Source organism: Sinohyriopsis cumingii, chromosome 1 (genome assembly GCF_028554795.1).
Source record: "Sinohyriopsis cumingii isolate HCF-2022 chromosome 1, ASM2855479v2, whole genome shotgun sequence".
Lineage (NCBI taxonomy): Eukaryota > Metazoa > Mollusca > Bivalvia > Unionida > Unionidae > Sinohyriopsis > Sinohyriopsis cumingii.
Window position 1 is genome coordinate 104,770,056 of NC_142961.1, and position 15,863 is coordinate 104,785,918.

Consider the following 15,863-nt stretch of genomic DNA (forward strand, 5'->3'; position numbering starts at 1 on the left):
ATATGTGGTGAATTATTAAAGGCATGTGGAGAATTATTAAATGCATGTGTGTAGTGAATTATTAAATGCATGTGTGTAGTGAATTAATACAGGCATGTGTGTAGTGAATTATTAAATGTATGTGAGTGTGGTGATTTATTAAAGGCAAGTGTGGTGAATTAATACATGTGTGTGGTGAATTATTAAAGGCATGTGTGTAGTGAATCATTAAATGCATGTGTGTGGTGAATTATTAAATGCCTATGTGTGGTGAATTATTAAAGGCATGTGTCAGGTGAATTATTAAATGCACGTGTGTAGTGAATTATGAAAGGTATTTGTGTGGAGAATTATTAAATGCATGCGTGTGGTGAATTGGTGAATTAACAAAAGAGAAATGCATTCATTTGTTAAAGCATTTATCATTATAAGTTATTCTTGACCATGAAAAATTAACATGTTATTTCATGGAACAACTGCAAAAATACATAAAATTGGTTCTAAAAGTAAAGGATGATTATATATATATATATATATATATATATATATATATATATATATATATATATATATATATATATATGTATAGTAACTTACGAAGCAGATCATCATATTGCTTTCGGACATCCTCTTCCAATCTTTTTACAGTATCTAGCTGAATAGTAATTTCATTCTTTTCTGATCTGTTAAAAAAGGGAAAAAAATACTTAGATGAATTCGTCCTTAAACCCTACAACAACAACATCATACTCTTCTATAAACGTAATTCCAACCAAGATTTTAAAACACACTGCTTTTTTGAACACACGCTGAAGAAAAGTTACAGAATGTCACAGCTGTTAGATCCGACAATAGGACCATCAAAATACAGTGCTGAAACTTCAGAAAACTGCTCTAACAAAACCATTAAAATGACTAATATGGCACATGGTGTGTGTCCCAAATTCACCAATCTTTATGCTTTGGTTACTCACCCACAAATATAAAATCTTTGAAAAAGTTATTTAAATTATTTAAACCTTAATCATATTTGCTATCAGTAACTAAGTGGTTATGATATTGGCTTCATGATCAGATTACACAGGCTTGATTCCCATCATCAGATCAGCTGAGAAAGACACATTACTCTGCTTGCCACAGTGTAGTAACCTTAAAAGTGCTGCTGTGCTGTAAAAAACACCAAACTAACCTAAACACTCAGTTTAAGCAAACAATCTGTTTTGACTCGCATATACTTTCACACAGAGTAAAAATACAACTGCCATTAATTATTAAAATGGGGTGTTTAGGAAAGTAGTTCCTATAATATGAGATTCTGACAAGAAAACTGCAATAGAAATGGGTTAATGCCTGTATCTGTCGCTACATGTAAAGCTACCATTTTTCAAGTCCCATAAGTACATGTATAGTCTATTCAGTGGAATTCACTGCTTACTAGTGTTGTTCTTTAAGTGTGTGTGTGTGATTTGGATTTTTAACGTAGCGTTAACACATTTTCAATCATATTGCTATGATGTCAGCAGTGTGACAATTTATAGTGATGTCTACCACTAAGGCATCATGCCACAGACATGTAGCATGATGTCCCACCCAGGAACATTATCCTGACACCAGGCCGACCAGTCCTAACACTAACCTCTTAATGATGAGTGCCAAGCGAGGCAGCTGTTAGTACCACTTTTGTAAGTCTTTGGTATGACTCGGATGGGGATTGAACCCAAAACCTTCGCATCCAAGGAGGATGCTATAACCACTAGGCCACCGTAGCTGTCTTGTTCTTTGAGTATAAAATTTGAATTCTATACAAAGTTTAATGAAGTTTTCAAAAGAGAAATAAGCAAAAAACTAAGAAAGGTAAACAATGACATTCATCTGTAAAGAAAGATCAGTGCAACTTTCTTGATACGCTGACAAAAAATATTCAAATGGGCAAAAAACCTTGTTTTGCATGTCTGATAGGGATAAATTTAATTACTATTATACTTCTTTTGAATATATGATTCATTCTTTCTGTTTTTTGCTTTTTCAAAGGACAAGGTCCATTTTACCCTCTTAACAGCCCTAAAATCTGGTTAAAAACTTTTTCATGAGTAGTTTCATTTTTTTCTCATCAGATGTTACAATACCAATTAGAATTAAATGGTATCCCTGTGACATCATATGTATATGCCAGCATCATGATATGACATGATTAAATGGTAATAAAAAACTATAAAAAAATGCAATTTTAGAAATATCATATTTGTTTTTGACAATGTTTGATATCAAGTGGATGCATCATCCACCATGATATTTTGTCAGATTGTAGTTAAATATTTATTTTTATGTATACAAAATCTGCAACATAAGTGTAAGTAGTTTGTGAATGTGTACTCATGAGTCAAATCTGTTTGTATCCATAATACCGGTAGTAATTCCAACGAAAATATGCATAAAAGAAGTATATTTTCCATAATAATAAAAAACATTTGCTAGGTCCATTTGAATCCATTAAATATCTTGCTAATACATTCACAGAAATTTATGAAACATTTTTTCCCCAAAAATGTTCATATCTACTGGGTGTGTCCAAAGGGTCTGATTTCTTACCAACAATTAAATGCATAGTTCAGACACACAGTTTCTAAAAAGAAACATGTATTTAGGCTGAATACATACTGTTCAGCTTAAAAACATCAAAGGTATTGACATAGTAATGCTCTTATAACAAGAATTAAACAGGTGTAATGACATGTAAACTCCATGAAACCAGTTAGGGAATAAAAAATTTAAGTGTGTGGGTTCAGAGTGAGTTCCTTAAAAGAATTTTGAGTTATTCTTTAAGGACAGAGGGGAAGAAAAAAAAACAGTATTCATTTACATATTTGTTTTATTACTATGACTTTGCTTCACTGCAGTGCAGCAGGGAATAGAATGTTTGGTTATATTAGACAATCTCTCCACCCCTATAACTTAAATGATTTTGATGTAATCAGTGTTGACACTGGAAGGGCAGTTTCCTGTGTATATGTGAATGATTTAAAGCCTGAAGAAAAAGTGATAAGATGGTAGGGGTGGGGGCTGTTTTACATGTATGTGACAATGCCAAAAACCATTGACAATTCCATCCATAAACTTGCTGCATTGGGTATTTATGACATATGACTGAGTAGGCATTGACAATCTATTGTTTTCCCATAATATGGTAGGTAAATTACTTAATTTAAAAATTTGGTTAGGAAGTTTTTTTTAAACATCACATTGTCTGCTTGGTTTGTGAAAACTAAATTTCTACGCTAATTGCAATTGTTTAACTCTGGACTTACGCATTTAGCAATTACCTTGTTTTATAATAGTAACTGCCATATAACAAACTAAACTAATAAAACTAACTATACTATTTAACTAAACTTACTCGCAACTGCCCACTTTTTAATTTTTGGCAAATGATGCAAAAAGCCACAAAATAACTGTGAAGACCATCATCATACTAAAGGATTTGTTTTGAATATAAGAAATAGACGTACCAGTTTTGGTAATTAAAGAGTGGATATTTGCTTGCTATGAGTGAATAGTGGATTTATTGCACTGAGTGGGCAAAAATCTCAACATTTTTATAAGCGGCCAAGCGACATGTGAAAATATTAATATATAAATGTTTTTCACCCAACAACCAAAATATATCCATTATTTACTCAGAGCTACCAAATTTTCATTTTATTTTATGCTAAAAGTATTGGCTAGCAATAAGTGTAACAAATCGAAATAGCTGATTTCTTATTGTATCCCGTGTGATAATGTCAGCAGTTTTTACTGTTTATGGTCTGCTGTGTTTTGTGTACATTTGTACAGAAAACAGAAGTAGTAACATAATTCTCTTTCCCAATTCAAGTTAAACAGCACATAAAAAAATAATGAAGAAAGATTATAGTACTTCCACATTTTTGGATTTGAACACTGGTCATACTGTATGCTAGGTAGATATATTTACCACTAGACCATGAAAGTGTCTTCGAGTAGTTTCAAAATTTCTTGGTCATTATACTATCAATGTTTCTTAATGGGAAGTGAGAAATTATTTATTGTATTTCACTCGAGTGAATAATCAAGATTATTTCTCTCAGAAAATCCAGTAGTTCACAAAATAAATATAAATAATTAAAGAAATAGGGAATATGAACTCTTTCCTCCTATGTGTCTACGCAAACACTGTGGTACATTAACAAAACAGGCCTCTAGTATATGGAACACTGATACATGCTGTTTGATTTTTTCCACTATACATAATATTAACATTATTAACATCTGACATAAAATAAGGACTAAAACCTATTTAGAAAACACAACTGTCACATGCAGTACTGATATAAAAGATATATTTTTTTAAAAATCATTAAAATCTGACGCAATACCAATTTTAGTCAAAAATATCTATGTTGTTGTTGTTGTAGGGTTTAATGCCATTTTTCAGCACACGATAGGCTAGACATGGCGGCCACTATTAATGGTGGAGGAAGAACCTGGAAAACCCGTGGAAAGAACCACCGACCCACAAGAAGCTACTGGCAAGCTTTCTCACATACACACATTAGCCGAATCCGAGACTCGAACCCACACAAACAGAGGTGAGATGGCAGTGATCTGTAATGGAAAGCACTTTAGACCACTCGACCACTCACAGCCCCCCAAAAGTATCTATAGTTACTTAGTTCATTGATCAAAAGAATCACATTTAATAATTACATCAGAAATTTTGTTCATTGTTAATACCTATATATTGAAAGATTTTGAAACTTGATTCTTGTCACTAAAGCTTCCAAATACAATGGTTTCTGGGTGACTTACTCTAACTCAATAATGCTGTTTTGGGCCGAGTTTAAAAGTCGGTCCATCATGCCTTGTGCCTTGTTCATATCACCTATCTGGTTATTCATCACATCCGACTTCCACTGTATGTAGTCCAGTCTCTTCACATGCTTCAGCAGATCATCCTAAAAAGAAAATAGATATGTGCATGAACAACATGTATGCCCCCAATGCAAACCAGAAAATTGAAAATTAATTTAACAAAGGCAGTAAAATCTATTCTGATCATACTGACATGTATAATGGGTGCCATCTGTCTAACTGAATTAGATTTTGCTAAAATTGTGCTAACAGGGGTGTTCTTATAAGGAGCGAAATAGTTTTAAAAATTTAAAATAAAGTGTGAAAAATTGCTGCGATGGCCTGAATATCTAATCAGGTCATTAACATATCTATATCAGTATGCAAGAAAAAATCCAGTTATCTATAATGAGCAAAATTTCAAACAACTTTCTCAGGATGGATGGATTCTGTGAATCACAAGATTGTATGGTGGTGTAAGGTCAGTTTCCCTGAGATCAGTGGCTCTTACAATTGCATGCAGGTACACCAACAATTTATCAGAGATTCACTGGCTCATAAGATTGTATGAAATCATGTAGACAGTTTATCTGAAATTAGTGGCTCATAAGACTATGGAGGCATGTAGACAGTTTATCTGAAATTAGTGGCTCATAAGACTGTATGGAGGCATGTAGACAGTTTGTTTGAAATTAGTGGCTCATAAGACTGTATGGAGGCATGTAGACAGTTTGTCTGAAATTAGTGGCTTATAAGACTGTGTGGACGCATGTAGACAGTTTGTCTGAAATTAGTGGCTCATAAGACTGTATGGAAGCATGTAGACATTTTGTTTGAAATTAGTGGCTCATGAGATTGTATGGAGGCATGTAGACAGTTTGTCTGAAATGAGTAGCTCATGAGACTGTGTGGAGGCATGTAGACAGTTTATCTGTAAATTGTGGCTCATAAGGCTGTATAGAGGCATGTAGACAGTTTGTCTGAAATTAGTGACTCATAAGACTGTATGGAGGCATGGAGACAGTTTGTCTGAAATGAGTGGCTCACAAGACTGTGTGGAAGCATGTAGACAGTTTATCTGTAAATTGTGGCTCATAAGACTGTATAGAGGCATGTAGACAGTTTGTCTGAAATTAGTGACTCATAAGATTGTATGGAGGCATGCAGACAGTTTGTCTGAAATTAGTTGCTCATAAGACTGTATGTAGAAATACAGGCAATCTCAGTGAAATTCAGTGCCTCACAAGGCCAGAGTTTATCTAAGTTGTAATGGTGATATGCATGAGGTAACTACCTTCCTTGTATTGGGTTCAGTACATCGTTGGTCAAACCACCACTACTGACACTTATGATTACTACACTTGGAAAGACTGGTCAACAATTGAAGTCCTAAATGAGTACCTTGTTCAAAAAGCATAATACAAGTACAATTATAAAAGCAAGCTTTCAACTCATGACCAGCAAATCATAAGTCAATCACAGAGATGTGCAAAACATAAAAATATTATATCGTTAAAATATTTCAGTGGGACCTCAAATGTGTTGTGTAAGATGTTTTAGTTACAATATGAATGTATACATCTTCATCCATTTATCTTAAATAGCAGTTAATTTAGAAAGCCTAACCTACTGACCCATGACCTTGACCTTGAAGACAGAAGCCCTAATATCCAACACAACACACCTTCTAATGTGTACAGCAAGTTGCACTGTTTAATCTCAAACAGCTTTAAAGTCATATAGTGGAAAATAAAGTGATGGAAAGAAGAAAGTACTGGGTTTTGACCTTTACCTTGATGATAGGACACCCAATGTGGTGCATGACACACATTCCAGTGATGATGTACATGTAAGCAAACATTAATCCCATAATCTCCAATGGTTTATAAGTTACTGAGCAGAAATGTCAAGGTGTGATGGAAAATATAAAATATTAAGTTCTGATCTTGACCGTGAAAATATCAACCCAATTCTGCTATGTGACACACCATCTAATGATGATGTGACATAACACTGTGTTCCATCCTTCAATCTCAAATGGTTTTAAAATTACTGAGCATAATGGAATGTGTGATGGATGGATGGATATCTGCCCTTTCTTCATGAAGGTGGGGTACAAAAAATAAAAGAAACTGGCCTCATTTTCAGTGTATTCAGAAAGCAGTTTCATAACCAAATCAACTTGCTTGACAATACTAGCTAACTTGTGAAGTGAAAATGATAACTACCATTATTCAAGGACTGATTACACAGACATCTTAAATGGACAAATAACTATTAAGCAGGGTCTAATGACTCTTTTGTCCTTGACTGAAGGGCTACCGACTTTAAAATTTTACCAAAGCTGCATTTTATTTTATATTTTCTTTGTGTTCAATTTGCATTTGATTCATGATTGCATTTCATCTCATTGCTTTCACTTTATGGTCTCTAAAAATGCATTCAGATTTTACATTTATCACTCTCATACAGTGTTTACATTAAAGTTTGCTTCTTTGGAATGAAATGGAAAAGCATTTACTGAAGTCAGGTTTCCCACCTTTAAAAGTGTTAAGTGGAAAGAACAATGGCTTTTATATTCCTGACTTATTAAAAGTGTAATTTAATAAAATAGGAAAAGTTGGCATTCAATTTACATGAACATAAAATAAAATCACAAGTGCAAAAAATGTAGGAACACTTTTGTAGAGTATCTGTCAGCAAATGTTATTTCTTATTTATTTCATTTAAATAAAGATTGTACAGATATAATTACTGGTCATGATATCATTGCTTGAATCATAATGGCAGTTGATTTTTATGTCTGTCTTAACAAGAATAATGTCACCATTTTTGTAAAGGATGAAGAATTGTCTGTCAGTATAAATGAATCCAATCAAGGATTTTTATATGAACAGGCTTTTAAATATGTAAATTTAGTGACAGATTAAAAATAATTGATTTTTTATCCACTCATGAAATGCATTCATGTTTCATTCTGTTTTCATTTATCATTCATTGTTCTGCATATTGCATTTGTGCTGTGTTTTCTTATGAATCAATTCAGATTTATGCATTCATTCTGCATTCTGTTTAGAAAAGTTCTGTTTTTATTTGACTGGTAAAGTTACCCATTTTAAGGTAAGTGATTATGTAACAGGGCTTGACAAATCTTGTGCCCACTGTTCTGGGGCAAACATATGACAGGTTCTAAGGTTTGCAACTTACTACATGTACTAAGTCTGGGCAACCAGTTGGTGAATTCAGGTAGCCCAACTGGCTACTAAATGATACAAGGACTTCCTCCACAAGTTACAAAATGTAACTTGTCAAATAATTTACAAAGGAGGACCTGAATACATTACTCATAACAAGGAAAATTACAAGTTGTGAAGTGAACCATTTTCAATTAAAAATGCATGCGGGGTTAGCAGGTATATTTACTGGTCTGTCAGAAGGCCTATACAATTTTATGTATCATGAAAAAAGGGTTAAATAAATATAAAAATAAATAAACAAAAAATAAATAAATTGTTCCAAATAGCACAAGTCATGAGCTATCTATAGACATATTTGCTATGTTCATTTCTCCATTGGCTTACTCAATGTCATGTTCTCAATCAAATCTATTTCAATAACCACAGCATAACTCAAGTAACTAAAGCATGACTCAAATAACTACAGCATGACTCAAGTAACTACAGCATAACTCAAGCAATGAATTATATAACCCTTTTTTTAAGGCTAAATCAGATCCTTTTGTTTCTCTGCTAATATGTTAAATCGCTTAATTCTGTACGCAAACTGCTTTGATAAAAAACACATGTATACCACATTTTCCAGTGAAATTAAATAACAGTCAGAACTAAGGAGCCAAACCTCGGACTAATTAAATTTTGAAATGTATCTACTTCAAAATATAAATTATAAGCACATTGTTCATAGGTTTTTATATAGAAGAGGGTGAAAAAGAGAAGAAAACTTTGATCAGTACTCACCACTACAATAAACTTGAAGAGGCAGCATATGTAAATGGTAAAACTTTAAAGAGACAAAGACAGAGAAAAAAGCAGAAGAACAGAAAAAGACAAATAGAAGAGGCAAAGAGATTAAATAAATGAATATACAAATTATAAATATAAATGCAGAATATACAAATACAGATATAAATACAAATACATAATATACAATTACTGATAAAAATGCATAATATACAGACACAAATACAAATACAAAAACAGAATATACAAATCAGAATATACAAATACAGATACAAACACAAAAAGAGAATAAATTATACAAATACAGATACAAATACAAATATAGAATATACAAATACAGATACAAATTCATAATATACTGACACAGATACAAACACAAATACAGAATATACAAAAACAGATACAAATACAAGTATAGAATATACAAAAACAGATACAAATTCATAATATACTGACACAGATACAAATACAAATACAGAATATACAAATACAGATACAAACACAAATACAGAATATACAATTACAGATACAAATACAAATATAGAATATACAAATACAGATACAAATTCATAATATACTGACACAGATACAAATACAAATATGGAATATACAAATACAGATACAACCACAAAAAGAGAATAAACAAATACAGATACAAATACCAATATAGGATATACAAATACAGATACAAACACAAATACAGATACAAATTCATAATATACTGACACATATACAAATACAAATATGGAATATACAAATACAGATACAACCACAAAAAGAGAATAAACAAATACAGATACAAATACAAATATAGAATATACAAATACAGGTACAAACACAAATACAGATACAAATTCATAATATACTGACACAGATACAAATACAAATACAGAATACACAAATACAAAGAGAGATTGAATACTGTGATCTGGTAAGCATTTTTTTTAGATATATGGGTTTACAACAACAGAAATTAAATTGTTTAAAATGTTTTAAGTTCATACTGGATTAATTGTCTTTGAAAAAATGTTAAATTTTGTAATTGTATCAATGTTTGATAATGCTGACCACATTTAGAAAAACTGTAAAATACGGGAGTATGTACCCTTATGAATGATGAGTAATGATACAACCTAAAGTGAATGTCCGGCACAATGGTGTCATGAAGCTCGGTGGAACTTTTGCCATTATAAGCAAAATTGATTCAGTAATTTCAACCTATTGATGTGTGATGGCTCATTGCATGTATTCAAAGCCTACATGGGTTTACAACAACCAAAAATTGTCACTCCTTGCTACTGTTATGGACATGATAAAATATCACAGGTCATGCATGCTAAGTTTCAGTTAAGATTTATATTTTAATCATTTATCTGATACCAAGTATAGTTCCTGTGATGAAATTGGGATGGCAAAATACATTCTTTTATAATGTCCAAAATATTCTGATTTGAAGATCACATCTGTAATACACTCTCTTTTGCTCTTACAAATGAAGCCTTATTTGTTGGCAACCCTACATATTCTTATAGAAAACAACATGAAAATATTCATGTCTGTACAAACTTTAATTATGCCATCTAAATAATTAGTCCATTAAAAAATGCCAACATTTTGCATCACCTTTGCTTTTTTCTGGTAACAATTACTATTATCAATAATATTCTGTATATATATATATATATATATATATATATATATATATATATATATATATATATATATATATACACACACACAGTGGAGCCTCGTTAATCTGGACACATTCATTCCCAGTGAATATGTCCGGATTAATGAGCTTTCTGGATAATTGAATCATGCACATTTTTATTTTATGATGTCATCACACCGTATACATGTACATGTATATGCTAGCTGTAATTGTACTGTATATTCAATAATGATTGAAATAAATTAATGAATACTTCTACTGACGTGTGTTTATTTCATATTATTATAACATGCGATTGTACATACATGTACAGTAAATATAAGTTTAGACAATGTCGACACTCTCTGCTTCTCCCTCATACAATTTGCCTTTGATGCCCCGCCGATTCTTGGAATTTTGTAGCCAACCACGAGAATAGGCAAAGTCAGTGATGCCGAGTTGGTCTCCGAGTATCTTTGCCTTGGCAATGAGCATTTCATCGGTGACGGCGGCTTGGTGGGTCCACATGTCTGAGAACCACAAGAAGACGGGCATCATCGACTTGCTGATATTTGGCGTGGCGAGCGCGAGTTAGGTCTGCTAAGTCGGCAGGTATGGAAAATCATTTGCCCATGTTTTTTTTATGATGTCTGCAACTGCTGACATGCCAATGACTAAGGATGAATAAGCCATAATATGCTGGTGTATATCTTGAATGGCAGCTTTTGGGTGATCTTTGTGCTGGCAAATCTTTTTTATGCTGGCTGGTATCTCTACTCGTCTACGCTTGCTTGATGGTGTCGCCATAATATATGTAAAATGTACAATGAATACAAACTGATATCTCATGTTACAGTAAACTAATGAAATGCAGTCATTTCTATTAGTCGCATTTTACAGCTGTTATTGTTGCTAATGAGCTGATAATTGACGTCCACATTTTATTCTGATATGAAGCCCTGTACTGTCCACACCTTAAATCAATTAACTGTATTTGTACAGCCATCAATAAACTATGACTGTTACATACAATTGGTAAACAACAAAGAGGCTTAATAACACACTTAATTTATTTACCATATGTTATGTCAAAAAGCGTGGACAATTTGATCCCAGTGTGATTATTTAATTATTAACACCCCGTTGGCGACTAGCTAAAACAGACATGGTTATACAATCGCTGGTTACAACATGGTCATGCTACGTAGTTTTTCCACACATGATCACGTGATTAATGGATAACTTTAACATACCACTAGAATTTTAACAATCAGAGATTGATACATTGGCACACCTCCAAATTTGCGTAGGTGAATCTGTATTATCCGACTGGCTGTATTTTCATATACGATTTTTCTATTTTTCTTGTTTTTGGACAGATTATTTCCGGATTATCGATACAAGTTTTAAAGTAATTTTACACTTTGGTCCCCGATTTTGATTTCCAGATCTGGAACGCAGATTTCTTGATTAACGGAGCAAATTAACGTTTAGGAATTCCGTTCCCATTGAATTATGTCCAGATAGCGAGGTTTCCGGATGAACGGAGTCTGGATTAACAAGGCTCCACTGTATATATATACACACATACAGTATATATACAGCATATATGCATATACAGCATATATATATATATATTTTTTTTTGTTACAGCTGGGAGACAATTCTCTAATAAGCACATGCTTTCTACTGAATCCCCAAAATATTATGCAAGTACTATTTTGTTTGGACAAAGTTTTTTAATAAACATGTTTAAAAGTAAGTAATTATGTTTCTCTTTACCTTGTGATGGTCATAGTTGGGCTGAATTTGTGCGATTCTTTCATTAAATCTCTTTTCTGACTCCTCCTGCTGTTTCTTCGTTTCCCTGATCTGTTCTGCCAAGTCAGACATCATCTGGCAATGTTGAAGAAAAAAGAATTAGGAGTAAGCAGCATTCTAACAAAGTAGGTCATCTCATCCATAATTTTGATATAATTAAATATTTTTACCAAGTTCATGTAACAAGCACTTAGATTGGTTTAAATCACATCATGTGATTCAATAAACTTTAAGTTATTAGATCACAATGCTAGAAAGGAACTAATTATGTATTACTGCACCCTCTTGTGTGGTTGGACAATATTTGTAAACAATTTGTAAAATTGTTCAGACTTCATGAATCCATAAAAGATGAATTTCAATACTTGTATTAAAATTGATTTACACAAACAAACACACCAAAAACAGAAATAAAGTGTCAAGTTGGATACATGACACTTTCCCCACATTGGTCTATGAACAGCAGCCATGACTGCTTATCAATAATACTTCTGGAATATACCATATATGCTTGCTTATAAGACAAGTTCAACTGCAAACAACACATACCCTAATCAACTGCCATAAAATGCAATAACAGATCAGGGTCAAAGATGCTTGTTCCAGTGATTATTCCTAACAAACTACAGTCTACATAGACCCAGATCTGCCAGTGCATTATGTGAATGCAGATATGAGTCTGTGTAGTTTGCAGATGGACTTGATTTATACAAGAATATATATGGTATCTAACATGGTCAGGTTTTAAATACTGTAAATCAACTATTTTTCTTGGGGTACTAATTTTCATGGGATATCAAATTTTGTTGGATACCAGTTTTCATGGTAGATCATTTTTCATGGCATAATTTTTTTTGTTAGAACACCAACTGTCATGGGATATATTGCCATGAGATATCAATTTTTGTTGGCCACTAGTCATGGGTATCAAATTTTGTTGGACACCAACTGTCATGGGATATAAATTTTTGTTGGACACCAAATGTCATGGGATACAATTTTTTGCTGGATACCAATTGTAGTGTGATATAAAAAAAAATTGTTGGACACCAATTGTCATGGGATATAAATTTTTCATGGACACCAAATGTCATGGGATATCAATTATCACTGGACACCACTTGTCATGAGATATCAATTTCTGCTGGACACCAATTGTCATGGAATATAAATTTTTGTTGGAACCAGTTGTCATGAGATATCAATTTCTGCTGTACACAGACTGAAATGCGATATCAATTTTTTCTGGACACCTATTGTCAAGAGATATCAGTTATCACTGGACACCAGTTGTCATGAGATATCAATTTCTGCTGGACACCAATAGTCATGGGATATCTATTTTTGTTGGAAAACTATTGTTATGGGATATCAATTTTGTTGGTAACCAATTGTCATGGAATATAAATTTTAGTTGGACACCAATTTTCATGGGATATCAATTTTTAGTGAACACCAATTTTTATGGGATAGATTTCTTTGTTGGATGCCAGTTTTTATGGGATATAAATTTTTGTTGGACACCAACTGCAGTGCGATATACATTTTTTGTTGGACACCAACTGTCATGGGATATAAATCTTTGTTGGACACCAAATGTCATGGGATATCAGTTATCACTGGACACCAGTTGTCATTATATCAATTTCTGCTGGACACCATTTGTCATGGTATATCTATTTTTGTTGGATACCAATTGTCATGGGATATCAATTTTTGTTGGACACCAATTGTCATGGGATATCAATTTTTGCTGGACAACAATTGTAGTGTGATATACAAATTTTGTTGGACACCAATTAACATGGGATATAAATCTTTGTTGGACACCAAATGTCATGGGATATCAATTATCACTGGACACCACTTGTAATGAGATATCAACTTCTGCTGTACACCAGTTGTGATGGGATATTAATTTTTGTTGGACACCAATTGTCATGGAATATCAATTTCTGCTGTACACTAATTGTCATGGGATATCAATTTTTGTTGGACACCAACTGACATGGAATATCATTTATCACTGAACACCAGTTGCCATGAGATATCAATTTCTGCTGGACACCAATTATCATGGGATTTCAATTTTTTTGTTGGACACCAATTATCATGGAATATCAATTTTTGTTGGACACCAATTGTAGTGTGATATAAATGTTTTGTTGGACACCAATTGTCATGGAATATCAATTTCTGCTGTACACTAATTGTCATGGGATATCAATTTTTGTTGGACACCAATTGACATGGGATATCAGTTATCACTGAACACCAGTTGCCATGAGATATCAATTTCTGCTGGACACCAATTATCATGGGATTTCGATTTTTTTGTTGGACACCAATTATCATGGAATATCAATTTTTGTTGGACACCAATTGTAGTGTGATATAAATTTTTTGTTGGACACCAATTGTCATGGGATATAAATCCTTGTTGGACACCAAACATCATGGGATATCAATTATCACTGGACACCAGTTGTCACAAGATATCAATTTCTGCTGTACACCAGTTGTCATGGGATATCAATTTTTGTTGGACACCAATGGTCATGGGATATCAGTTATCATTGAACACCAGTTGTCATGAGATATCAATTTCTGCTGGATGCCAACTGTCATGGGATATCTATTTTTGTTGGACAACAATTGCCATGGGATAACAATTTTTGTTGGACACCAATTGTAGTGTGATATAAATGTTTTGTTGGACACCAATTGTCATGGAATATCAATTTCTGCTGTACACTAATTGTCATGGGATATCAATTTTTGTTGGACACCAATTGACATGGGATATCAGTTATCACTGGACACCAGTTGCCATGAGATATTAATTTCTGCTGGACACCAATTATCATGGGATTTCGATTTTTTTGTTGGACACCAATTATCATGGAATATCAATTTTTGTTGGACACCAATTGTAGTGTGATATAAATTTTTTGTTGGACACCAATTGTCATGGGATATAAATCCTTGTTGGACACCAAACATCATGGGATATCAATTATCACTGGACACCAGTTGTCACAAGATATCAATTTCTGCTGTACACCAGTTGTCATGGGATATCAATTTTTGTTGGACACCAATGGTCATGGGATATCAGTTATCATTGAACACCAGTTGTCATGAGATATCAATTTCTGCTGGATGCCAACTGTCATGGGATATCTATTTTTGTTGGACAACAATTGCCATGGGATAACAATTTTTGTTGGACACCAACTGTCATGGGATATCAGTTATCACTGGACACCTACTGTCATGAGATATGAATTTCTGCTGTACACCAATTGTCATATGATATCAATTTTTGTTGGACACCAATTGTCATGGGGAAACAAAATGTCATGGGATACCAAATTTCATGGATTTCATGGTAGCTATGAAACAAAAATAAAAGCTCAATGAACAATGAGTCTTCTGTGTGAACAATAATACCCTTTTTCTAATGCACAAATTTCAAGTATGGACAAAAATGTAATTTTCTTAAACTTTATGAAATGTGATACTCACAAAAATAAACAAATTTAAAGTAATTTATAAAACAAATG

General features: G+C 33.0%; 1 protein-coding gene across 2 annotated transcripts in view; it reads right to left on the bottom strand.

The window, feature by feature from the left end:
* LOC149807491 (coiled-coil domain-containing protein 178-like) overlaps window positions 1-15,863 on the bottom strand; it is an 83,741-nt gene that overhangs the window by 11,216 nt on the left and 56,662 nt on the right. Inside the window, exons 16-19 of one of the 2 annotated variants that reach the window (XM_089967123.1) lie at window positions 12,259-12,372; window positions 8,823-8,834; window positions 4,804-4,949; window positions 577-662 (exon numbers count right to left, since the gene is read on the bottom strand). In XM_089967123.1, the coding sequence (XP_089823249.1) occupies window positions 577-662; window positions 4,804-4,949; window positions 8,823-8,834; window positions 12,259-12,372 (358 nt within the window). The remainder of the gene's footprint in view (window positions 1-576; window positions 663-4,803; window positions 4,950-8,822; window positions 8,835-12,258; window positions 12,373-15,863) is intronic. The other variant, XM_089967133.1, reaches the window with a different exon arrangement.